Source organism: Kogia breviceps, chromosome X, assembly GCF_026419965.1.
Source record: "Kogia breviceps isolate mKogBre1 chromosome X, mKogBre1 haplotype 1, whole genome shotgun sequence".
Taxonomy (NCBI): domain Eukaryota; kingdom Metazoa; phylum Chordata; class Mammalia; order Artiodactyla; family Physeteridae; genus Kogia; species Kogia breviceps.
In genome coordinates, this window is record NC_081330.1 from 107393362 (window position 1) to 107421096 (window position 27735).

The 27735-nt window shown below is 40.0% G+C and overlaps 1 protein-coding gene across 18 annotated transcripts in view; it reads left to right on the forward strand.

The window, feature by feature from the left end:
* DMD (dystrophin) overlaps nt 1-27735 on the forward strand; it is a 2551447-nt gene that overhangs the window by 1999243 nt on the left and 524469 nt on the right. For all 18 annotated transcript variants that reach the window (XM_067023689.1, XM_067023685.1, XM_067023692.1 and 15 more), the window contains one exon: nt 16825-16979. In XM_067023689.1, the coding sequence (XP_066879790.1) occupies nt 16825-16979 (155 nt within the window). The remainder of the gene's footprint in view (nt 1-16824; nt 16980-27735) is intronic.

Consider the following 27735-nt stretch of genomic DNA (forward strand, 5'->3'; position numbering starts at 1 on the left):
TATCATCCCTAATTCAGTGGGGGTGCAGCTGTGTAATCCTCTGGTATGAAAAAGGCACCAAATGTCTGTGAAAAATAACGTAGTCTACTGCAGTAGGCTCACGGGATTTGAAAATAGCCGAGAAAATGCGACTTTCTGGGGGTCTATCCTCTGGCTTTCTCTCTGGAATCATTTCCATCCAACCATGTCCACGCCCTCTCAACTAGACTTCTCTTAGATGCCTGGGGTAGCTGGGTGATTTGTTCATTACAACACTGCTTAAGTCTTTTAATAAAGTCAGCAAATTAAAAAGACAGCCCAGATAAAGAGAATGCTTTCCAAAATGTCATAATGAAATTAAGGTAATGAAGCACTTGGAGGGCTCTCCTCCGTTCTTTTTGTATAAAACTTACTCCAAAGAAGCTGGAAGAGCAAGGGGGCCTGAGAAGTAAAGAGGGGGGAAAATAAATTGTATGCCATTAGTTTAATTATAAAAATTCATTACATGAAGTCATGTAAGACAGAAAATAATGGAACCGTAATGGGTTGGCCGATAACACATTTACTAGCCTGCTCTCAGCTTGTAGTCATTGTTGAAAGGACAAAAAAGTAGCAGCTTTGGTATGTAGTCCTCAAAGCTATTGAGAAGATTAATCATTTCCAGTAAGCTGGAAAATGAGGGCCGTTTTCTCAAATAGTATCCCCTGTATAGTGTTACCTTCTGAAACAGAGTTGCTTGGTAATGTTAGAGGTTTAATAGATGAGTCTTGAAGTTTATGGTGAGAGGCTTTACTTTTGAAATAGCTTCCTTACAGATATTTTAACATTTCTATTATATATCCATAAAGAGGTTTTCTAGGTCATTTTAATTCACACAAGCAAGAAAGAAATTGTATTTCTTTTTCCCAATAAATATGTATAGAGCATTAATTTATACTTAGCAGTAAACTGTTTAGTGATTTTTAAAAATAAACCAAATATGTATTTTTTTCTGCTGTCTTTGTTTAGCGATGTCTTACTTTATTATACACAGTAATTTTCCAATCATGCTATAATCATCAAGGAGACTATTTTATGTTCTTCAAAATTCAATTATAATAAATCCGACCATCCTCCTTAAATTCTTTTTTGTGGAAGCATATCTTCTTTCAGTAGATTGAACCCTGCATATTGAAGCCAAGAAACCTGCATTTTTGTGATGCCTCTTTCACTCTCAAGCTATGTCACCTTCAACAAGTCACTTAACCTTTCAGGGTTTTTGTATGGGCATTTATGGGACTGGGTAAGAGGAAAGGAGATAACGAAAGGTCAAAGTGGATATTTATGTAAGGATCATATATTTGAGGGCCTTGTAATCCAAGGAGAGAGGTTTGGTCTTTGTCTTGTAGGTAACAGGGAGCCATTGAAAGGTTTTACAGAGGAATAATGTTGTTATATTTGCATTTCAAAAAGATCCCTTGAGCAGCTATACATGGATGGAAGGTCTAGAGTAGAGGGAAGGAGCCAATGAAAAGGTTATTGCAGAGTCCAAGCAAGAGTCGATGAGGGCTTAAGTTAAGGCGGTGGCAATGGAGGTAGAAGATTTGGATATAAGGGGAAAATGTGGTACAACTTCTATATGGGTGTGCTCTCTGCCTCTTCTTCCAGTTGAGGATCCACTTGCACTGCAGAGGGAGAAGGTTAAGCTAGGGACAGAACCTTGGGGAACACCGACATTTAAGGGACAGGCAGAAAAAGAAACACTTGAACCTTAAAAGGATATAGAGGACACCCAAAGAGAGGGGACCAAGGAAAGATAGAGCCTCAAGGACAGAGCAGTCAATAGCACCAGTTGCTGCACACAAATCAAGTAAATGAGAACCTAAAACTTTCCACAGACATTGACCATTGGTGACTGAATCAGTTAAGTATTTTCACAGAAATGCTGCATGACAAGCAACTTCAAAATGCCAGTGGCAAACAATAATAAGCATTTATTTCTTCGTGCGTTTGCAGCTCGTCTGGGGTGGCACTGCTTCACACTGCAGGTTGATTGGTGTAGCTCTCCTCCGCACGTCACTCATCCTTCTCCAAGGATGAGCAGGCTAGCCCAGGCCACGTTTGTCTCATGATAATGGCAGAAGCGAGAAAGAGCCAGCCCCACTGCAGAAGCATGTTTTAAGCCTCTGCTTGTGTCACATCTATTAACGTCTCGCTAGAATTAGGCAAGACAAGTCATATGGCCAAGCTCATTGTCAAGGGCAGGGAAGTAAACTGCCCTTTGTAGCAGGAAATTCAAAGGTACATAGCAAAGGGCATGGATACAAGGTGGGGTAAAGAATTGAGGTCAACAATCCGATTTGCCAGAGTAACTTCTTTCAGAATAGTTCTAGTGAGGTGGTGATGGCAGAAGCCTGATTTTGATGAATCATAAAGTGGCAGGAATGTAATCAAGTTGAGGCAATGAGTAAGTATTTGCCTTATGAGGAGCTTAACTGTGAAAGGAAAGAAGACGATGCAGGTTTTGTCGTTTAAAGGTAAGCGAGAGGGCTTCCCTGGTGGCGCAGTGGTTGAGAATCCGCCTGCCGATGCAGGGGACACGAGTTCGTGCCCCGGTCCGGGAAGATCCCACGTGCCGCGGAGCAGCTGGGCCCGTGAGCCATGGCCGCTGAGCCTGCGCATCCGGAGCCTGTGCTCCGCAACGGGAGAGGCCACAACAGTGAGAGGCCCGCGTACCACAAAAAATAAAAATAAAAAATAAAAAATAAAAATAAAAAATAAAAAATAAAGGTAAGCGAGAGACTCATGTTTGAAAGTTGTAGGGAAAGACCTTGCAGAAAGGAAAGAGGTTGAAAAGACACAGAGAAGGGAGTACGTGAAGGAGGAGGAGGCGGAGGAGGAGTGTCCTTGAGCACAAGCGTCACCTCTTGCTCTGAGGCTGGAGAGAAGGATGCAAGATGTAAAATCTGCTATTTCGTGAAATGTATGCTTGATGTTAAATTGCCCCTGTGTAGTTATAGGTAGGGTCATTTGCTGGGAGATTTCTTCCAGTTTGTATCATCAGGGTGCAGTTTAGAAACCACACAAAATGTTTCAAGCAGAGGGAATTTAAATACAGAGGATTGGTTCCATGGCCAGTGAAGGAGCTGAGAAGTCCAACAGGAGACAGTGAGGCAACTCAGAGTTTAGTGACACCGGGAAGCTGTTACCACTTCGAGGGCTGGAGAGATAACACGTGTCACCAAAGCCCAGAAGCCAGAGCCATCTGGTGCTAACTTGACCACTGTGTGAGCTGCACAGCAGGTACTGAAACTACAGAGAGAGGGTCTGTCCAGTGGGAAATGGAGACACAAAGAAGATATTGCCCACATAGAGAGAGGGAGAGATATACTCTAATTTCAGCCTTCCTCTGGGTCTCTCATTGGCCTAACCATCTAGAAGCCAGCTAGCAAGAAATCCTGGGATTTGCTGATACCCTAAAGTGGTTAGTCCATATGCAATACTGAGTGTAGTAGGAGGGGGGCAGGGAATGGGTCTAAGAGCTAATAAGCTCTTAGCTGTTAGCTCACAGAGCTAATTTTTTTTTTTTTTTTTTTTTTTTTTTTGCAGTTTGCGGGCCTCTCACTGTTGTGGCCTCCCCCATTGCGGAGCACAGGCTCCGGATGCATAGGCTCAGCGGCCATGGCTCACGGGCCCAGCCGCTCCGCGGCACGTGGGATCCTCCCGGACCGGGGCACGAACCCGCGTCCCCTGCATCGGCAGGCGGACTCTCAACCACTGCGCCACCAGGGAAGCCCTCACAGAGCTAATTTTTTTAAATGAATCTCTTAGTTCATGTACACAAACACAGTATCTAAGGCAAAAGGAGAAAACCCAATATGTAGAACTTTTTATCTGTAAATATATTAAGATCCTGTTTTATAAATTTCCAAGTGTTGAGGAAAAATTAATCAGTCGACCTAAGAAAGAAATGGACATTTTTATTTGAGCCAAATTTGAAGATTATGACCTGGGAAGAGCATCTCAGAAAGCTCTGAGAACTGTTCCACTTGTCAGAACTCAAGGCACAGTTACATAAGTTTTTTGAGACAGAAGGCTATACATCAAATGACGTATTATTGACAGCTTATATAATCCAGATCTAAGCATAATCGTGGTGGGTCATGTGACCCCTTCCAAGATCAAGAAGGAATGTTAAAAAAAAAGAGGAAGGAATGTTATCTTTTAAGGAGTTGTTTTGTTGATGCTGGGAGAATGCTGCTTGTTATGGTTGAGCAGGTATTCCTGCTGATGGGGGAGGTTTGGTCGATGCATAATGCAGATACACAATGTACAGTGCAGGCAGAGACATGGCCAAAGGGCAGAGAAGAATTTTTATATTTAAATTTTTCTTGTCTTGCCATAAAATATGAATTGTATTTCACACAAGCAATTTGATTTTGATTTTGACCTCATAACAAATGTGAGGCATAATAAGCAGCCTAAGTAATGCCATCCAATTTTACGACAACAAAACTGGAACTCAAAAGGTTAATGACTTTAAGATCAAACTGCAAGACAATGGCCAATCAAGACTTCCTGGGAAGATGCCTCTTCATTACTCTGCATTGCTTTTTTATGATGCTCCTTTGAGTCAGGGCCATTAAAATTGTTTAAACGGAGTTCACCTGAAACACACCTGAAATTCACTTGTAGGTGAATATCCCGAAACACATTTTATAAGAAAACTTAAACAATACTCAACTTTAAAATTTTAGTTGTAGGTCTACATACTCACATTTATCTTCTAAATCAAAGGGAGGCTTTTAGAGGTGCAGCATTGTAGACAATGTTTATAAAACAGTGGGTCCCTTTCTTTCATTTCAGTAGAGGCTCACCCTGTGGTGGCTGTAGTACGTTCATTTAAAAATAGCAGCAGTAGAGGACTTCCCTGGTGGTCCAGTGGCTAAGGCTCCGTTCTCCCAGTGCAGGGGGCCCAGGTTTGATTCCTGGTCAGGGAATTAGATCCCACATGCCACAACTAGTGCAAATAAATAAATAAATATATTTTTAAAAAATAGCCGTAATAGTAGTAGTAATAATGATGGTGATTCTAACCAATACTTATTTAATGCTTTGGGTATGCCAGGCACCACTATAAGTGTTTTTCCTGCATTTTATAAATTAATCCTGATAATAACCTTTCAACGTAAATACTGTTAATATACCCATTTAATAAAGGGGAAAACTGAGGCATAGAGAGCATAATTAACTTTCCCATTTGTCACATAACTAGTAAGTGATCAAGTCAGGATTCAAACCCAGCAGGTTCATTCTGTTGCCCAGACTCTTGAATACTCTTTCTCTTCCTCCCTTGTTTTCCCTTGTATCAGGTCAATATCCCTAAAAAGAATTCTTACAAAGAAAAAGCAAAACGCAAACACTGAAATTTTTTTTTAAAATTGTTTTTGCATCTTTTTTTTAACATCTTTATTGGAGTATAATTGCTTTACAACTGTGTGTTAGTTTTTGCTTTATAACAAAGTGAATCAGTTATACATATGTTCCCATAGCTCTTCCCTCTTGCATCTCCCTCCCTCCCACCCTCCCTATCCCACCCCTCTAGGTGGTCACAAAGCACCGAGCTCATATTCCTGTGCTGTGCAGCTGCTTCCCACTAGCTATCTATTTTACGTTTGATAGTGTATATATGTCCATGCCACTCTCTCACTTTCTCACAGCTTACCCTTCCCCCTCCCCATATCCTCAAGTCCATGTTCTAGTAGGTCTGTGTCTTTATTCCTGTCTTACCCCTAGGTTCTTTATGAACTTTTTTGTTCTTTTTTTTTAAACATCTTTATTGGAGTATAACTGTTTTACAATGGTGTGTTAGTGTCTGCTTTACAACAAAGTGAATCAGTTATACATATACATATGTTCCCATATCTCTTCCCTCTTGTGTCTCCCTCCCTCCCACCCTCCCTATCCCACCCCTCTACGTGCTCACAAAGCACAGAGCTGATCTCCCTGTGCTATGCGGCTGCTTCTCTCTAGCTATCTATTTTACAGTTGGTAGTGTATATATGTCCATGCCACTCTCTCACTTTGTCACAGCTTACCCTTCCCCCTACCCATATCCTCAGGTCCATGCTCTAGTAGGTCTGTGTTTTATTCCCGTCCTACCACTAATCTCTTCATAACATTTTTTTTCTTAGAGTCCATATATATGTGTTAGCATACGGTATTTGTTTTTCTCCTTCTGACTTATTTCACTCTGTATGACAGACTCCAGGTCTATCCACCTCATTACAAATAACTCAGTTTCATTTCTTTTTATGGCTGAGTAATATTCCATTGTATATATGTGCCACATCTTCTTTATCCATTCATCTGATGATGGACACTTAGCTTGCTTCCATGTCCTGGCTATTGTAAAAAGAGCTGCAATGAATATTTTGGTACATGACTCTTTTTGAATTATGGTTTTCTCAGGGTATATGCCCAGTAGTGGGATTGCTGGGTCGTGTGGTAGTTCTATTTGTAGTTTTTGAAGGAACCTCCATACTGTTCTCCATAGTGGCTGTATCCATTTACATTCCCACCAGCAGTGCAAGAGTGTTCCCTTTTCTCTACACCCTCTCCAGCATGTGTTGTTTCTAGATTTTTTGATGATGGCCACTCTGACCGGTGTGAGATGATATCTCATTGTAGTTTTGATTTGCATCTGTCTAATGATTAATGATGTTGAGCATTCTTTCATGTGTTTGTTGGCAATCTGTATATCTTCTTTGGAGAAATGTCTATTTAGGTCTTTTGCCCATTTTGGGGATTGGGTTGTTCATTTGTTATTGAGCTGCATGAGCTGCTTGTAAATTTTGGAGATTAATCCTTTGTCTGTTGCTTCATTTGCAAATATTTTCTCCTATTCTGAGGGTTGTCTTTTGGTCTTGTTTATGGTTTCCTTTGCTGTGCAAAAGCTGTTAAGTTTCATTAGGTCCCATTTATTTATTTTTGTTTTTATTTCCATTTCTCTAGGAGATGGGTCAAAAAGGATCTTTCTGTGATTTAGGTCATGGAGTGTTCTGCCTATGTTTTCCTCTAAGAGTTTGATGGTGTCTGGCCTTACATTTAGATCTTTAATCCATTTTGAGCTTATTTTTGTGTGTGGTGTTAGGGAGTGTTCTAATCTCATACTTTTACATGTACCTGTCCAGTTTTCCCAGCACCACTTAATGAACAGGCTGTCTTTTCTCCACTGTATATTCTTGCCTCCTTTATCAAAGATAAGGTGACCATATGTGCGTGGGTGTATCTCTGGGCTTTCTATCCTGTTCCATTGATCTATATTTCTGTTTTGTGCCAGTTACATACTGTCTTGATTACTGTAGCTTTGTAGTATAGTCTGAAGTCAGGGAGCTTGATTCCTCCAGCTCCATTTTTTGTTCTCAAGATTGTTTTGACTATTTGGTGTCTTTTCCATTTCCATACAAATTGTGAAATATTTTGTTCTAGTTCTGTGAAAAATGCCAGTGGTAGTTTGATAGGGATTGCATTGAATCTGTAGATTGCTTTGGGTAGTAGAGTCATTTTCGCAATGCTGATTCTTCCAATCCAAGAACATGGTATATCTCCCCATCTATTGGTATCATCTTTAATTTCTTTCATCAGTGTCTTATAATTTTCTGCATACAGGTCTTTTGTCTCCTTAGGTAGGTTTATTCCTAGGTATTTTATTCTTTTTGTTGCAGTGGTAAATGGGAATGTTTTCTTAATTTCACTTTCAGATTTTTCATCATTAGTGTATAGGAATGCCAGAGATTTCTGTGCATTAATTTTGTATCCTGCTACTTTACCAAATTCATTGATTAGCTCTAGTAGTTTTCTGGTAGCATCTTTGGGATTCTCTTTGTATAGTATCATGTCATCTGCAAACAGTGACAGCTTTACTTCTTCTTTTCCAATTTGGATTCTTTTTATTTCTTTTTGTTCTCTGATTGCTGTGGCTAAAACTCCCAAAACTAGGTTGAATAAGAGTGGTGAGAGTGGGCAACCTTGTCTTGTTCCTGATCTTAGTGGAAATGGTTTCAGTTTTTCACCATTGAGAACGATGCTGGCTGTGGGTTTGTCATATATGGCCTTTATTATGTTGAGGAAAGTTCCTTCTATGCCTACTTTCTGCAGGGTTTTTATCATAAATGGGTGTTGAATTTTGTCGAAAGCTTTCTCTGCATCTATTGAGATGATCATATGGTTTTTCGCCTTCAATTTGTTAATATGGTGTATCATGTTGATTGATTTGCATATATTGAAGAATCCTTGCATTCCTGGAATAAACTCCACTTGATCATGGTGTATGATCCTTTTAATGTGCTGTTGGATTCTGTTTGCTAGTATTTTGTTGAGGATTTTTGCATCTTTGTTCATCAGTGATATTGGCCTGTAGTTTTCTTTCTTTGTGACATCTTTGTCTGGTTTTGGTATCAGGGTGATGGTGGCCTCATAGAATGAGTTTGGGAGTGTTCCTCCCTCTGCTGTCTTTTGGAAGAGTTTGAGAAGGATAGGTGTTAGCTCTTCTCTAAATGTTTGATAGAATTCGCCTGTGAAGCCATCTGGTCCTGGGCTTTTGTTTGTTGCAAGATTTTAAATCACAGTCTCAATTTCAGTGCTTGTGATTGATTTGTTCATATTTTCTAATTCTTCCTGGTTCAGTCTTGGCAGGTTGTGCATTTCTAAGAAGTTGTCCATTTCTTCCTGGTTGTCCATTTTATTGGCATAGAGTTGCTTGTAGTAATCTGTCATGATCTTTTGTATTTCTGCAGTGTCCATTGTTACTTCTCGTTTTTCATTTCTAATTCTATTGATTTGAGTCTTATTCCTTTTTTTCTTGATGAATCTGGCTAATGGTTTATCAATTTTGGTTATCTTCTCAAAGAACCAGCTTTTAGTTTTATTGATCTTTGCTATTGTTTCCTTCATTTCTTTTTCATTTATTTCTGATCTGATCTTTATAATTTCTGTCCTTCTGCTAACTTTGGGGTTTTTTCCTTCTCTTTTCTCTAATTGCTTTAGGTGCAAGGTATTTTTTGACTTCCTCTTTGATTTCTTCAGTGATCTCTTGGTTATTTAGTAACGTATTGTTTAGCCTCCATGTGTTTGGTTTTTTTTTCCATTTTCTTCCCTGTAATTCATTTCTAATCTCATAGCGTTGTGGTCAGAAAAGATGCTAGATATGATTTCAGTTTTCCTAAATTTACTGAGGCTTGATTTGTGACCCAAGAGGTGATCTATCCTGGAGTATGTTCTGTTTGCACTTGAGAAGAAAGTGTAATCTGCTGTTTTGGGATGGAATGTCCTATAAATATCAGTTAAATCCATCTGGTCTGTTGTGTCATGTAAAGCTTGTGTTTACTTATTTATTTTCATTTTGGATGATCTGTCCATTTGTGTAAGTGAGGTGTTAAAGTCCCCCACTATTACTGTGTTACTTTCGATTTCCTTTTTTATAGCTATTAGCAGTTGCCTTATGTATTGAGGGCCTCCTATGTTGGGTGCATATATATTTACAATTGTTATATCGTCTTATGGATCAATCCCTTGATCATTCTGTAGTGCCCTTCTTTGTCTCTTGTAATAGTCTTTATTTTGAAGTCTGTTTTATCTGATATGAGTATAGCTACTCCGGCATTCTTTTGATTTCCATTTGCATGAAATATATTTTTCCATCCCCTCACTTTCAGTCTGTATGTGTCCCTAGGTCTGAAGTGGGTCTCTTGTAGGCAGCATATATATGGGTCTTGTTCTTGTATGCATTCAGCCAGTCTGTGTCTTTTGGTGGGAGCATTTAATCCATTTACATGTAAGTAATTATCTATATGTATGTTCCTATTCCCATTTTCTTAATTGTTTTGTATTTGTTGTTGTAGGTCTTTTCCTTCTCTTGTGTTTCTTGCCTAGACAAGTTCCTGTAGCATTTGTTGTAAAGCTGGTTTGGTGGTGCTGAACTCTCTCAGCTTTTTCTTGTCTGTAAAGGTTTTAATTTCTCCATCAAATCTGAATGAGATCCTTGCTGGGTAGAGTCATCTTGGTTGTAGGTTTTTCTCTTTCATCCCTTTAAATATGTCCTGCCACACCCTTCCGGCTTGCAGAGTTTCTGCTGAAAGATCAGCTGTTAACCTTATGGGGATTCGCTTGTGTGTTATTTTTCCCTTGCTGCTTTTAATATGTTTTCTTTGTATTTAATTTTTGATAGTTTGATTATTATGTGTCTCGGTGTGTTTCTCCTTGGATTTATCCTGTATGGGACTCTCTGTGCTTCATTAACCATTTCCTTTCTCATATTAGGGAAGGTTTTAACTATAATCTCTTCAAATATTTTCTCAGTCCCTTTCTTTTTCTCTTCTCCTTCTGGGACCCCTATGATTCGAATGTTGGTGCGTTTATTGTTGTCCCAGAGGTCTCTGAGACTGTCCTCAGTTCTTTTCATTCTTTTTTCTTTGTTCTGCTCGGCAGTAGTTATTTCCACTATTTTATCTTCCAGGTCACTTATCCATTCTTCTGCCTCAGTTATTCTGCTATTGATCCCATCTAGAGTATTTTAAATTTCATTTATTGTGTTGTTCATCACTGCCTGTTTTCTCTTTAGTTCTTCTAGGTCCTTGTTAAATGTTTCTTGCATTTTCTCTATTCTATTTCCAAGATTTTGGATCATCTTTACTATCATTATTCTGATTTCTTTTTCAGGTAGTCTACCTATTTCCTCTTCATTTGTTAGGTCTGGTGGGTTTTTACCTTGCTCCTTCATCTGCTGTGTGTTTTTCTGTCTCCTCATTTTGCTTTTCTTACTGTGTTTGTGGTCTCCTTTTTGCAGGCTCCAAGTTCGTAGTTCCCGTTGTTTTTGGTGTCTGTCCCCAGTGGCTAATGTTGGTTTAGTGGGTTTTGTAGCCTTCCTGGTGGAGGGCTCTGGTGCCTGTGTTCTGGTGGATGAGGCCAGATCTTGTCTTTCTGGTGGGCAGGTCTACGTCTGGTGGTGTGTTTTGGGGTGTCTGTGGCCTTATTATGATTTTAGGCAGCCTCTCTGCTAATGGGTGGGGTTGTGTTCCTGTCTTGCTAGTTGTTTGGCATAGGGTGTCCAGCACTGTAGCTTGCTGGTCGTTGAGTGAAGCTGGGTCTTGCTGTTGAGAGGGAGATCTCTGCTGTTTGATATTATGTGGAGCTGGGATGTCTCTTGTGGACCAGTGTCCTGAAGTTGGCTCTCCCACCTCAGAGGCACAGCCCTGATGCCCGGCTGGAGCACCAAGAGCCTGTCATCCACACGGCTCAGAATAAAAGGGAGAAAAAGTAGAAAGAAAGAAAGATAGAGTATAAAATAAAGTGAGATAAAATAAAGTTATTAAAAAATAATTATTAAGAAAAAAAAATGTTTTAAGTAAAAAAAAAAAAAAATGGACAGAAGGAACCCTAGGACAAATGGTGAAAGCAAAGCTATACAGACAAAATCCCACAGAGAAGCATACACATACACAGTCACAAAAAGAGGAAAAGGGAAAAAATGTATATATATCATTGCTCCCAAAGTCCACCTCCTCAACTTGGGATGATTTGTTGTCTGTTCAGGTATTCCACAGATGCAGCATACATCAAGTTGATTGTGGAGCTTTAATCCGCTGCTCCTGAGGCTGCTGGGAGAGATTTCCCTTTCTCTTCTTTGTTTGCACAGCCCCCGGGGTTCAGCTTTGGATTTGGCCCCGCCTCTGCGTGTAGGTCGCCAGAGGGCGTCTCTTCTTCACTCAGGCAGGACGGGGTTAAAGGGGCAGCTATTTCGGGCACTCTGGCTCACTCAGGCCGGGGCGAGGGAGGGGTTCGGATGCCGGGTGAGCCTGCGGCAGAAGAGGCCAGTGTGACCTTGCACCAGCCTGAGGTGCACCGTGTGTTCTCCCGGGGAGGTTGTCCCTGGATCCCGGGACGCTGGCAGTGGCGGGCTGCACAGGCTCCCGGGAGGGGAGGTGTGGAGAGTGAGCTGTGCTCGCACACAGGCTTCTTGGTGGCGGCATCAGCAGCTGTAGCGTCTCATGCCCGTCTCTGGGGTCCGCGCTGATAGCAGTGGCTCGCACCCATCTCTGGAGCTCCTTTAAGCGGTGCTCTGAATCCCCTCTTCTCGCGCCCCAAGAAACAAAGAGGCAAGAAAAAGTCTCTTGCCTCTTCAGCAGCTCCAGACTTTTTCCCAGAGTCCCTCCCGGCTTGCTGTGGTGCACTAGCCCCCTGCAGGCTGTGTTCACGCAGCCAACCCCAGACCTTTCCCTGGGATCTGACCGAAGCCCGAGGCTCAGCTCCCAGCCCCCGCCCGCCCTGGCAGGTGAGCAGACAAGCCTCGCAAGCCTCTCGGGCTGGTGAGTTCCGGTCGGCACCGATCCTATGTATGGAATCTCTCCGCTTTGCCCTCCGCACCGCTGTTCCTGTGCTCTCCTCCATGGGTCCGAAGCTTCTTCCCCCCGCTCCGCCACCCGCAGTCTCCACCTGCGAAGGGGCTCCTAGTGTTTGGAAACCTTTCCTCCTTCACGGCTCCCTCCCACTGGTGCAGGTCCCGTCCTTATTCTTTTGCCTCTGTTTTTTCTTTTTTCTTTTGCCCTACCCAGTTACATGGGGAGTTTCTTGCCTTTGGGGAGGTCTGAGGTCTTCTGCCAGCGTTCGGTGGGTGTTCTATAGGAGCTGTTCCACGTGTGGATGTATTTCTGATGTATCTGTGGGGAGGAAGGTGATCTCCGCGTCTTACTCTTCCGCCATCTTCCCCCTATCCTGAAATTTAAAAATTTTAATACTGAAAATTCTTGACATGAATTCAGGTTGTCCCATAGTCCATAATCATTTTTTCTGCCTAAAATACAGTGTATAAATACCAAGCACATATTGTAGCAGCATCATATGAGGTTTAAATATGAAATATGGGCTTCCCTGGTGGCACAGTGGTTGAGAGTCCGCCTGCCGATGCAGGGGACATGGGTTCGTGCCCCGGCCCGGGAAGATCCCATGTGCTCCACGGCTGGGCCCGTGAGCCATGGCCACTGAGCCTGCGTGTCCGGAGCCTGTGGTCCGCAATGGGAGAGGCCACAATGGTGAGAGGCCTGCGTACTGCAAAAAAAAAAAAAAAAAAAAAAAAGATAAATATGAAATATTTCTTTCCTGGTTGGGGACACAATCTTTTGGGGATTGAGCATTTTATATTCTTCATAAAAAGCACATGCACACATACATATACACCCACAAAATCATCTTTTTTTTATAGGCTAGTGCTTACAATATTTTAAATTTCTTCACACACCATGATCACCACACAATTCCCTGTAGAGTGTACAGCTGTAAATGGAATTCAGAACTAAAAAAGAGCGTGTGTGAATTCTGTTGTATTTTTGAATTTAAATTTCTTCTGTGGTCTGGATTTGTCCCAGTAGTAAATTTCACAGTAGTAGACAAAGCTGGTCAAGGTCATTGTTCCTGGTGTGAATGACACTTGGTTAAAGCCCAAGGTGGTCAACGTATTATTACCTTAGGAGGAAGGGAAACCAGTCTGTTCTGGTGAATGTCTTTAAGAAGGAAGAAAAGGGTGCTGTGGTTGAGAACCTTTGAGTTTAGATAAGGGCCTTAGCCCTGTCAGTGTTAGTCAAGGTCAGTGGGATTGTTTTCTTTTTAATCCTACATCACAGCAAAATCTGAGCGGTATGCAGTGAAGGATAGCATTCAGTCAAGATTTCCTTAGGTATAAACATTTAAATTTCAGTGTGAATATAAATTTGAAGAAAAATATATGGCTTGAGTCATTTTGCCTTTCAAGCATTAAAGTATACCAAAAGATTCTGGTTTGAAGTCAAGCCTTACTCTTTTTTGTGTGTGTTTGTGTGGTACGTGGGCCTCTCACAGCTGTGGTCTTTCCCGTTGTGGAGCACAGGCTCCAGACGCGCAGGCTCAGCAGCCATGGCTCACGGGCCTAGCTGCTCCGTGGCATGTGGGATCTTCCCGGACCGGGGCACGAACCCCTGTCCCCTGCATCAGCAGGCGGACTCTCAACCACTGCGCCACCAGGGAAGCCCAAGCCTTACTCTTTTACTACCTTTTTACTATGAAGTGTCTAATTGAACTTTAACCTGCTTTGTCTTTCAAGATTTTGGAAAATTCTAGCATACTTTTCAGCTTCTACTTTTAGGTATTTTTTTATGATCTATAGATTAGAACCAAAGAGTGTATCCTCCTATATCTAGACTTTTCAAGTAACAACCCATGAGTGAAGGTTGACTTCCAAGATTATTTGTCTTTTCTTAGGTAAAATAAATGATTTTAATTGTATTTATTAAATTTTTAATTAACATTTTATATTGCTAAATCTATACATATATGCTCTGATGTTGGTTCATAATAGGTATTTCTTTTTTTTCTTTTTTTTTTAAAACATCTTTATTTGAGTATAACTGTTTTACAATAGTGTGTTAGTTTCTCCTTTACAACAAAGTGAATCAGTTATACATATACATATGTTCCCATGTCTCTTCCCTCTTGCGTCACCCTCCCTCCCACCTTCCCTATCCCACCCCTCTAGGTGGTCACAAAGCACAGAGGTGAACTCCCTGTGCTATGCGGCAGCTTCCCACTAGCTATCTAATTTACATTTGGTAGTGTATCATAATAGGTATTTCTTTAGCAATTGCATTTTTCTTAAAAAGGAATTGCCTAACTAAAAGATAACTAAGTTATTGGTGTCAGTTTTGTAGAGTCTTATGCTGCCAATTAGAGATTTAATAGATGATAGATGATAGGTAATAAGCTCTTCTTTTAAAATGCAAATACCATTTTCTGGATAATAAGGACCAATTGGTCTTTCATATCTTAGTATACATTACTTTTTAACACTATAGGTTAAAAGTGGGTTCAGTGAAGAGGGAAAGGGAAGAAGATGTAATTTTGTACTGTAGGAAATTTCTAGAAAGGGAAAGCCTTTGGTGTGTGTGTTTCACCTCAGAAGGACTTTTGGACAGTGTGAGGATATAAAAAGTGGAAAATAGGAACTGCAAGGCTTGATAAAAGGTGTATATAAGAAAAGGCAGGAATTCCACAAGGTTAAATTATAATTGCTTTGTAGTACAGCGAGTATACTCTGTGCCTTTAAAAATTGTCTCTCTTTTTATTTATATAGCAAAGGTTAGTGATACTGGCTTTAGCTGCTTCCTACTAGTTCTGTTACCTGGGTCTATATGCTTTATGCAATAATGCAATAAACGCAATATTTCGTTTGATTCTAGAATAGGATGTTCTAATTAACTGAGAAATGCCAGATTATATACTGATTATAGATTTTCAAGGAAAATCTATGTACTCAAATATACTGAAACTATGTTGACAAGTACGAGTGTTTGATTTTTATTATCATAAATCATATTAACATAAAAGAACAAATACTAAAACAAAAATGAGTACTCTTTTCAGAAACATCATTTAGTTTCAGTTTTCTCTTTTACCCTTCCAGTTCATGTCAATGTACTCTTACAGATTTAAGAAATACAGTGAAGGTAGAAATTGTGTTCTTTTCTTTTTTTAAACTTGTGATTTCTGTGCACATTTTCTGCATATTAGACCATTGGGTTTATGTATTGCCTTACTTTAATGTCCTCTCATTAAACATTGAAATTTGTGTCTCACTTTTTACTCTCTTAGTTAATGAAGATCTTTATTCCTATAATGTATGTCTTTTCTTTTAAATATTTTACTGGGAGAAAATACTAAAATTCGATTACTGGGTCAGTGGGAATAAGCATTTGTATGTTCACTTGATATATATTGCCAAATTGTCCTTATGGATTCTGTTCCCAGCAGTAGTATATGAATGTGCTAGTTTGGCTACAGTCTTTCCAGCTTTGGGTTTTATTTTTTTTTAACTTAATTGGTGTCAAATTGTAATACTCTTATTTTTTCATGTTTTGAAAGTTGATTTTTTTCCTTTTCTATAAAACCTTTTTATTCTTTCTCTTGTTTGAATTGCCTGTTACTATTCCTTTGTCCATTTAACCCACTATATTGGATTTGATATAACTATCTTTGTAATTTAATAATACCGTAATGCTTGGAAGCCTCTTCCATGCACTTGAAGCAATGTTTAATAGAAACATGGGGTTAATATGCATCCAGATAAACCTATCATTGGTTTATTTCTTTCTTTGATATATGATATTTCAAGAGATGAAATACATGGTTTGATAATACTCAATTGTTAAAGATAAAAAAAAGAAGAAAACATACGTCATTTGGTTTAGCAAAATTCTTATATTCAAAATTTTATTCTGATTTTAAAGTAGGATATTTTTAAAGTATTATGAATAAACTGATCCTTTAAAGAAGTTCATAACTAGAATAACAGCACTGGGGTTTTTTTGGATGCTTAATATTTTCCGTCTGCAGCTTTAGTTGAATGCCAGTAGATGGCACTAATCACATAAACAATTCAACAAGTGAATGACGAGGAAAAGAAATAACATGCAATATTTTTTTCTGTTCAAATTTTGGTATATGTCACATACTCAACAATTATTTGAGAGCTTATTTTTATAGTTTGTTCTCTCCCATGATAAAAACAGTTAAGCCAAGTTTGTTTCCAATTAATTGCTACTAAATTGAGATACCTGATACTGATTATTGCTCAAGAAGCTGGATTTGAAAAGTTTTGTCTTGAAAAATGGGTTAGCTTATACTAGCATGTTTGACTGAACTACACATGGTAGGTTAAAAGCAATCGTGTAGACTTGCTCTGACCCGAGGTTTCAGAAGCTGTTTATGAAGCATTTTAAGAAAGTGCAACTAGAGATTTCAGAGAAAACTGACATTCATTCTCTTTCCTATGTGTATCTATAGCAGTTGGCCAAAGACCTCCGCCAGTGGCAGATAAATGTAGATGTGGCAAATGACTTGGCACTGAAACTTCTTCGGGATTATTCTGCAGATGATACCAGAAAAGTACACATGATAACAGAGAACATCAATGCCTCTTGGGCAAGCATTCATAAAAGGTATGAACTATATTATTTCTAAAACTATTTGCTGATTCTAATGATAGGGTAGTGACACTGGGTGGACAATGCAGATTTGTTTTCCCATCCTGCTAAACCAGGGCTTTGGGCGGATCCAAGATGACAGATGCCAACCAAACTCGCAGTCTTGCCTGAGTCCACTTATTTTAAAGATGAGGGACCCGAAGACTGGTGAAATGAAATGACTTGCCCTCAGTCAGAAAGGTAGTGACATAACTAAGCAATTAGACAAAAACAAAAGATTGATTTGTAGCTAAAAGAGCCATTTATCAGTCTGCTTTGAGAACTCTATCGAAAGAAATATTGTTCTATTCCATCATGCCACAAACTGCCCCATCTTTAGTCTGACAAGGAAGTCACTTTGCGCTTCATGATGGAGTTACAGCTGTCTCTGGTGCCATCATTGTATCTCCCTCCACACACCCAATGGGAAAACTTGTGTAGTGTAACATGACTCATAACTTCATTTCCCATTATGTATCTCTGGAAATCAACAGCTCTTAGAGACACCATCTCCTCAAACTAAGTCCTGACTCCTTATTATTCACTCTTAACCCCTTGTGCTGTTCTTTCATTAGCATTTATCCTAATTATAAACAAAATTATAAACAACTACATGAATTATGTAACTAAATGTTTCATGTTTGTGCTTCACATTAGTCTAACCTCCCTGTGGACGGAGGCTAGCTTTCTTATTTGACACATCCTGAACCAGGTGATATAGTAGGGAGCTGGTAAATATTTGTGTTTTTTTAATTGAAATGTAGCTGATGCACAATATTATGTTAGTTTCAGGTATACTACATGGTTATTTGACATTTGCACTTATTATGAAATGATCACTATAATAAGTCTAGTAACCATCTCTCCCCATACGAAGTTATTACAATGTTATTGACCATATTCCTCATGCTGTATATTACATCCCCATTGCTTATTTATTTTGTAACCGGAGATTTGTACCTCTTAATCCCCTTCACCTATTTCGCCCTTTTACCCCCTCCTTCCATCTGGCAACCACCCATTTGTCCTCTGTGTATATGAGTCTGTTTTCATTTTGTTTTGTTTGTTTTGTTTTGTTTTTTAGATTCCACATATAAGTGACATCATTCAGTATTTATCTTTCTCTGTCTGACTTATTCACTTAGCATAATACCCTCTAGATCCCTCCATGTTGTCACAAATGGCAAGATCCCAATTTTTTATACCTGAATAGTATTCCATCACATCTTTATCCATTCATCTATCGATGGACACTTAGGTTGCTTCCATATCTTGGCTATTGTAAATAATGCTGCATGGTAAATATTTGTTGAATGATGACTCTACATAATTTAGAGTTACCTTGTTCATGCTATGGTAAGTCAAGGATTATTGGGTACTCATTTTTAGCTCTGTCAGAAAACAGAGGCAAACATAGCACCTGTATGGTGATAAGGAAGATCACAGTGAAAGGTAAATGAGTTCCAGAAGATAACATGACTTACTGAAGTCAGGTAGGTGGCCTTTATTAAGAAAAAAAGGCCACCATTAAAGAAAACAAAAACAGATTTTGAACTAAGCAGAAACTCTTAGGAGTAAGGAACTATTAATAGACGGAAACTGAGAGATCAAGTTAATCTTGAAACTGCCTTAAAGATTGAAGAGTATAAACTCCTGTGAAACTGGATTTGAGCTTGTCGTCCTGGGGGAACAGAGCAGCTCTAGTCCTAAATTCCAGACAGTGGGTGTTCAGATGACCGTGGAAAAGAAGACTCGACCTGAAGTTGGGGAGTTATATTTGGGTCCCTGTCAATAGAACCCTGGTGGTGGGAGGATGAGGTTGAATAGGGAACTGATAAAAAAAAAAAAATTCTCAAAGTTACTGCCTCCTCTTATTGGCAAGGTTTGTACTTTCTGCTTCAAATACAGATCTGCTGTTTGTTCAGTTAAATTAGGGCAGATTAGGCTCAGGAAGTCTTATTCACATGTAATCGATTGGTATCAGAGAGTCAGTAGTTAAGATCTCAGTGGGAGTGAGAGAGTGGCATGGACATATATACACTACCAAACGTAGGGTGGATAGCTAGTGGGAAGCAGCCGCATGGCACAGGGAGATCAGCTCGCTGCTTTGTGACCACCTAGAGGGGTGGGATAGGGAGGGTGGGAGGGAGGGAGACCCAAGAGGGAAGAGATATGGGAGCATATGTATATGGATAACTGATTCACTTTGTTGTAAAGCAGAAACTAACACACCATTGTAAAGCAATTACGCTCCAATAAAGATGTTAAAAAAGAAATCTCAGTGGGAAATACCTGCTTCTCAAAGAGAGGCCTCTGTGGGTAAGCAAATTAAGATCAGAGATTAATTTGGTGAGTTTAGGGAATGTAAGCCAAGAAGGAGCCAAAAAGAAGGCTTACTCATTTTACAAAACTAGGGCTTCAAGAGAGGTCTATCACATCTATGCCACTCTTTCCTGCTCCTTGAGTCTCCAAACAGCCCTCTCATTTCTTCTGATCATTTTCATTAGGTCTTTGGATTCCCCAGAGAAGGGGCTTCCAGTTTATATTTTTTGACTTGGTCCCTAAAAAGCTACCACCTAAGGAAGGTATATAGTTATTTCTCCAACGGGTAAAGTAAAATAGACAGTTAAAAGCCAAATTACATTTTTTGCTAGCCCATAGGGAATCTGTGGTTTGCCAAGCTAATTTGATTTCATGCCTCTAAAGCTCTTTCTCACATATACTCTGAAAATTCATCCGCTCGTGTGGTTTCAGTCGGCTGATGACTCTCCATTTATACCATTTGCAGCTGAGCGTGATCGTTGAATTTCAGACCTGCACATCCTATTGATTTCTTTTCATTTTAATGCCCCTCGGGAACTTCAAATTTAATAGGCGCAAAGCTGAACTCATCTTTGTCCTCTTACAGCCTCTTTCTCCAAATGCAACCTACTTCTCTTCCTATGGTCCCTCTCCACTGAACATCACCACAACCCATTCAGTTGTCCAAATTGGAAACTCGTTCTTGACTCTTCCTTCTATTGAATACAATCCCAGTAGCCAAGCTACCACAAAGCAATTTACTACCTAAATAGCTTTCAAATCCAGTTATTTCTCTTCCTCCCTACTCTTCAACTATCGTGTCTGTCTTAAATGACTACGTCTTTCACCCAACTGGTTTCCCTCCTTCTAGTCTTCCTGCTTCTTACCCATTCTCTACCTAGAACGCAGGATGATTTTTCTAAATACAGTATATTCATATAGCTCCCGCCCCAGTTTTAAAGGCTTTGGTGCCTTATCACTCATTATTTGAAGACAGTCCACACTCCTTTCAGTGACTTCAAGATCTTGCACGTTATGGCCTTTCCTTAAAACTCCAGCCTAAGTTTCTGCTCTCCCTCAATCTCCCCTCCCCATAATTAAGTAACACTGACCTATTTTCATTTCCTCATAGCTATGTTCTGTCTTCTCTATTATGTGCTGACGTGATAGATGTATTATTCCTTCCTTTTTGCACGGTTAAGTTCTATTCATTTTCCAGGTCTCACTGTAAATGCCATTTCCTCCAGGAAGCCTTCTCTGACTACCAACCCCGAAGCCTACACTCTGTTATAGTGTTTATCTCACTGCACTGTACATAAGTGTCTGTTGGTCTTTGTCTCTTATGAGACTGTGTGCTCTGTATACACATTGGGGTATACACATGGGCTGCTTGTCCACCATATGACCTAGCACTTAGCTTGGCACATAGTATCTACCCCCAAAACATGTTTAAGTAAACAGGTAAATGAACAAACAAAATATAACTAACTACAAGTGTTCTGGACTGCCAGTAACTCAACACAGAAGAAAAATGTATCCATCAGGATTGCTTTCAGTTTCAAGTAACAGAAAACCCAAGTTCAGTAGCTTACCTAATGGAGGTCTGTTTCTGACACTTTGTGAGCAGTTCAGAGTCGGGCAGGTGGTGACATGGGCTCCGTAGCTCAGCAATGTCAGCCCTGAAGTCTCCTTGTTCTTCTTGGCATTTCCCTCAGAACATAGCATTCCAGCAGGAAGAAGCAGCAGCAGAAGGGGCAGTGCTGGTGTCAGGAAACCAGTGGCTTTCTCAGGAACTTTCGGGTCAGAGCTATGCCACAAAACCACCTCTAGTGTTGAGGAATTTGGGTTGAGCCAGCCAATAGAGAATGTCTGCCACAAAGGGTATGGAAAGGAGAAACTGATACACCGTCATGCTGTGAAGTTCCCTGGAGAGACAGCCAGTCAAATCCGAGTAAATACAGTATAGTCATGTAGGTTGTATATTCATGCACAGTATACTCTCATGTAGAGTAGTCATAAAAGTGGGCCATTTGAGCTCGGTGGTTGTTCTGGTCAGTGTGAAAGGGCATGAGGAGAGCTGGGTTCTCTGTTGGCTAATGATACGTTTACATGGAAAGTTCACATTCCGTGACCTGCACAGATTAAACCATATTTTACTTGGCTACATCTTCTCTTATTTTATATTCTTATCGACCTTATGCTAGATAGATAAAGAACAAGAAAACTCTTTATGTGATCTTCTGCATTTTGATGTTTTTATCTAGTATCTCATCCAGCTAAATCCAGAAATGAAGTAACATCCTCCTCCTCCTCTAGATTTGTGCTGTTCAGTAGGGTAGCCACTAGCCATAGGTGGCCATTTAAATTTAAAGTATTACAATTAAATAAAATTTAAAATTCATTTCTTCCGGCTCATCAGCCACCTTTCAGGGGCTCAAGACCCACAGGTAACTAGTGGCTTCCCCATTGGATGGTCCAAAATTGAACATTTCCGTCATCACAGAAAATTTTATTGATCGCCCTGCTCTAGATCATCTTTGTTTATGTTCCCCTAAGCAGTTTAGCATACATTTATAACAATTACATACTATATTACTTCAGAAAGACATTTTGCCAAATTTTGTAAATAAAAAGTATTTCCTTTACAAAGCGGTTCACATTTTTCTGTTTCCTCGTTTCTACCTTATTTTTTCTATTTATCCATCTTCTAGAGTTGCCATTTAAAGTCTCAAAAACGACAACTATCACAGAATATAAACGCTTTTACTGTTAATCCTAATAAACATAATTTTAAAGGAGAAATTATTAATATTGATATTTGGGTTTGGGGAATGAAAGTATCTCATGTCTTTGGAATATATCTATAACCAAGACTTTTTATGTAGGGGGGAGACTGTTGAAAGCATTCTGATTACATCATTTCTGATGGTTCAGGTTTTACCACTGAGCACTGATATACTGCCTGCACTGAAACTTTCAATCATATAGATAAATATATGCAAAAATTTTGTGCATTTGGAAGCCTATGTAAAGCAATAAAATCTTGACTTCAGTTTTAAAATTTTGAATGTTAAACAAGATATAAAAAGTGTAACTTGGAAGAACTTTACTTTGATATCATATACTGGCAGGCTGTAGTTTAAAGACATGATCAAAAACGAAAGTGAGCTAATTTTATTTTGTATTTTAGTGTTCAGTTTAAGTTTATTAATAGGTCAGAGGAATCTTCAAATTCTGTACTGGCTTTTATTGGACCTTTAATTACCATTTTATATAGATAAATATAAATAGCTACGTGCACCTAAAAGGACTTGCTCTACCATTCATGAATAAAAGCAAAAGCTGCTTCTCAAGTAAACTCTGTAGTTTAGCAATTCATATCAGAACATAGATCATCATTGTGACCTATGTAGGAGAATATTTTGTTTTCCTGATCATATGACTTACAGAGTCCATGTTAACATATAAAGCCAGAAATGTGGGCTTCTGCAAGTTCATTTCTTTCCCTTCAATCTCTGTGAATAGATATGAATTGGTGAATAAGATAATATTAGATGTGATATTACATATTATTGTGAGAAGCCTCTAAGGATTAGATCTCAAGGACTGCCATCTGGCTGATGACTTTATGATGACACTGTCATGAGATTTCATTTCCTTATTTCTATTCCAGGGCCACTCTTTAAACAAGAAATGTGCATTAACTCTGAATTGTCTGTCTGTAGCTATAGGAGGGCTTGTCCAACTACTAATCAGCAAGGAGCAAACTCATCAAGTAGAGGGGCTGATCCTAGTATCAGAGGGTTCATCATGGATAGAAGTTCCTCACAAAAGCTCCCAGATACCTGAACAATCTCTCTAAGTTCTAAGAAAGATTTAGCATGTATGTGTGTACATGTATGTATGTGTATATGCATATGCATGGACATGCATGCAAATACACTATCCTTAAAATAATATCTCAGTATTCTCCTGTCCGCTCTAATAATAGGTTTCAAATTTTAATAATTACAATTAATAGTTGAGAAATTGAACAATTATCACTTGTGTTCTCCATCTTTGGCAACCCTGAAGCCATTGTAAATCACTCCTTGCTTCTCTATTCCTAGGTCCTTTCTCTTTTTCACTTTAAAAAAAGAAGAAAAGGGAGAAAAATTATTGAGCCCTATTTTGTGTGCAGCAAAGAGCTACTTTAGCTGAACACTGGATCTCTTTCCCATTATCCAATGTATTTTTTTTTAGTAACTGTTCTGCTTCCTTTCTCTGGGATTTGCAATTTCTTCTTTTTTCTTGCTCCTCGCCTTCAGCCAACCATCATGCTCAAGTTCCATCGTCCTAAAAGAACATTTTTAGGATACCAACTTTTCTATCCAGCTATCCTTGTTTCCCCTTACCGTCAAAATTTTTTTAAAGTAGTAATTGACATTATTGTTTCCTCTCCGGCTTCTGGTTATGCTTGGACCCACTTCAGTCTGGCTTCCCCAGTACCTCCACTTTCCTGAAAAAAGGACTCATTAAGATTGTCAATAAGTTTTATAATAACTAATTGCCCTATTTTATTTATCCATCTACTTGACTTCTTTTTGACCTTGGTCCTGTTGATCGACTCTACTGGTTGAAACTTTCCCTTCTTTGATTTCCAAGACGATATTATTTTGCAATTCTCCAGCTTCTCTAGTAATATAATAAGTGTGAAGTGCTTGGCACAATGCCTGGCACATAGTAGGAGCTCAGTAAATGTCATCTGTCATAAACATTTTAAGAAATCATTCACTTGGTGAACATTTTGGTGCTAGGTATGTGCTAGTTAGGCTCAGTTCTTGGTACTAGGTACACAGCAGAGAAAACCCCTATCCTCATGAAGCTTACTTACATTCTGGGAAGGAGAAGGTGAGAAACAGACATTAACACATAAAATAGTTAAATGTATGGTATATAAGACTGTGATAAGTGAAACGTGGCAACATCAAGAGGGAAAGCAGTTGAGAATGTGTAAGTGTGTGAGCGGGCGAGTGGTGGAAGAGAAGTGCTATTACTTCAATATGGTGCTTCAGAACGATCTCACTGGAGACTTCCCTGGTGGCCCAGTGGCTAAGACTGCACACTCCCAATGCAGGGGGCCCGGGTTCGATCCCTGGTCAGGGAACTAGATCCCACATGCCGCAACTAAAGATCCTGCGTGCCTCAACTAAGACCCGGCGCAGCCAAATAAACAAATAAATACTTAAAAAGGAAGATCTCACTGAAAGGGTGAGTTTTAAGCAAAACTTAAAGGACCTAAGGATGTGAGACCTGTGGATAATTGGAAGAAAAACAGTCCAGGAGGGTTCTAATAACTGGAAATGCCCTGAGGCTGCAGTATGCCCGGCATGTTGGAGGAACCTTAAGGAGACCGATATGATAGGAATGGGTCATGCAAGCAAGAGTGGAGTAGACAAGGAGTTCAGAGAGGTAAGAGGAATCTGATTACATTGGACCTTATAGGCCCCTCTGAGGACTTTTGCTTTTACTCTGAAGGAGATGGGAGTCATTGGAGGGTTTTGAGCAAAGGAGTGGCATCTTTTAGCTTATCTGGCCCCTCTGCAATAATAGACTGAAGGAAATCAGTGAAACCATTAGGAGACTGTTGTCATAAGTCAGTCGAGAGACAATGTGATTTGGACCAGAATAGGAGAGGTGAATGTGGTAAGAAATGTTTGACTTCTCCTGGACTTCCCTGGTGATGCAGTGGTTAAGAATCCACCTGCCAACGCAGGAGACACGGGTTCCATCCCTAGTCTGGAAAGATCCCACATGCCGTGGAGCAACTAAGTCCGTGTGCCACAACTACCGAGCCTGCACTCTAGAGCCCACGAGCCACAACTGCTGAAGCCTGTGCGCCTAGAGCCCATGCTGGGCAACAAGAGAAGCCACCGCAATGAGAAGCCCACTCGCCGCAACTAGAGAAAGCCCGCGTGCAACGCAGACCCAATGCGGCCAAAAATAAAAGAGAGGGAGGGAGGGAGGGAGGGAGGAAATGTTTGACTTCTACTATATTTTGAGGACAGACCCCAAAAGGTTTTGTAATGGATTAGATTTAGGTATGGAAGAGAGGCATCAAGGAAGACTGTATACAGAGTTTTTAGCCTGAGCAACTGGAAGATGGGGGTACCCACTTACTGAGATGGAGAAGCCTCCCAAAGCAACGTGTTTTAGGAAGAAGATGTGGACACGCCACTTTTGAAATGTCTATTATGCATCCAGGTGGAGACGTGGAGTAGATAGCGGCTATAAAATCTTCAGTTCTGGGCAATGGTTGGGACTCAAGATACAAATTTGAGAGTTGTAACAATCAATATAGGCTCTGTTTGCTGTTTACAACCTTTAAATCTTGGTGTTCCATTCTTAATTCTCTCTTATTTCTCTATACACATTTCAAGTACTTTTGTCTGTCAACTTCAACTACCATTGAGTCCTCAGTTTTTACTTCCATCTCACGTCTTTCTCCTCATCTCTAGAACTATGCTTCCGGCCACCTACCATACATCTCCATCTGCACTATCTACAGGCTCCACAATGTCCAAAGTAGAAGGCATTATCTGCCCCTAAAACAATGCTGTATTTCCTGTGTTTTCAGGGAAAATTAATCGCTTAACTTAATTGTCTCTAAAGCTGGAAACTTAAGAATTACCTCTACCTTTTCCTCCCTCTCTCTTCTCTGCTAATACACGTATTAAACTGACTTCTAAATTCTGTGACTTCTACTTCAAAAATTTCTCTAGAAGCTGTTGCCTTTTCTTCATCTCTATTCTTCATCTTCACCTCATCCTAAATCGTCTCCATATTTTGCCTGGTGGATTTTGTGATCACCTTTTTCTGTGCTCCTAACCATTGAGGCTCTACACTCAACTTGGCATTCACACTGACCCAGAGTTATTTCCCTTCAAACTAATCTTCTGGTTTCCCTTTGCTCCCAGCACTCTTTTGTTTTCCTCTTGAGATCTGATAGGTGATATGTCCGTATGTAATATATTCCCAAAAGCATACCCCAATTTTTCTGACAATAAAAACAAACAAACTTGATTTATTTTCAGGAAAGAAAAGCAAATAATGTCACAATTTGTGCTTGGTTGTCAGTTTGTTTATTTAGCAGAGGGGCAGGCATGTGAACTTCATAAAAGGGTCTTATGCTCTAGCCACAAATGCTGTCCTTTCTCAAAACATTTTTTGAAATTCCTTTCCTGGAACTATCTAGGGACTCTTTCATGACCTTCAGAAGATTGTTGTATTATCTTGTAGCCTTACCTTGTGTTTGCTGAGTAATTGTACTCAATAATTGTTTGTGTGTCTAATGAAGCAGTTCATCAGCTGTTGGGCACTAAGTGGCTTTGGATTATTTCCGGAAACTTAAAAGATGAAGATTTGCTGCTGCTCTTGAAGCTATGTAAAGAATGTGATATGGGGCTTCCCTGGTGGCGCAGTGGTTGAGAGTCCGCCTGCCGATGCAGGGGACACGGGTTCGCGCCCCGGTCCGGGAGGATCCCACGTGCCGCGGAGCGGCTGGGCCCGTGAGCCATGGCCGCTGAGCCTGCGCGTCCGGAGCCTGTGCTCCGCAACGGGAGAGGCCACAACTGTGAGAGGCCCGCGTATCACAAAAAAAAAAAAAAAAAAAAAAGAATGTGATACGATGCTAACAGGACGTTTGTTTAAAATATTGATACAACCTCTTATTAAGTCAGAGACTGCTTCTGATATATTTGCAGCATGTTATAGTCATAAATATTAATGCTACAAATGACCCTAAAGCCACCAGCTCAAAATTCTCAGTTTACAATAACCCTATGTTTAATCTGTCTCATGCAAAATATACCTCCTCGTCCGTCTTCAGGACTAAAGGGGATTTGGTACGTTGAAAAATTCAATCGGTTAGCAACTCTTTTAGGTACACTTCTTTTGGCAGTATGAGGACGTTTCTCTAGGCTCTTCAAGACAGTTGTATATATAGTTATAAGGCACTCTCGTTTTTATACTGCTGAGACCCAATCTTCCCAGCTGATTATGAAGCATAAGAATTCTCGCCATCTTACGATAGGATGACGTAATACCTGTACTGCGAAATCCTGGGGCTCTGGGCCAGGGAGTGTCATGATCCATACGCATCTAAAAGTTTCATGGTGGCAACTGCCTGCTTCACTGTATGTCATTTCCTTCAAAGCAGTTAGAATGTTTCTAGCTTGCAGGGATTGCATACAAAGGGAGGCATTTGGAATCATAGCACTGGTGATTTACTGGTGTGGAAAATTACCTGGTGGTGCAACCAAGTAGCCGTTTTCATTTTAACCCAGCCCTGCAGTCCTAAACCGGGCCCTACTAGCACACCAAAATATATGCTTACAAATGCCTCTACATACCATTTACCGATGAAAAGCCTCGAAAATTTTTTGAAAAAAAT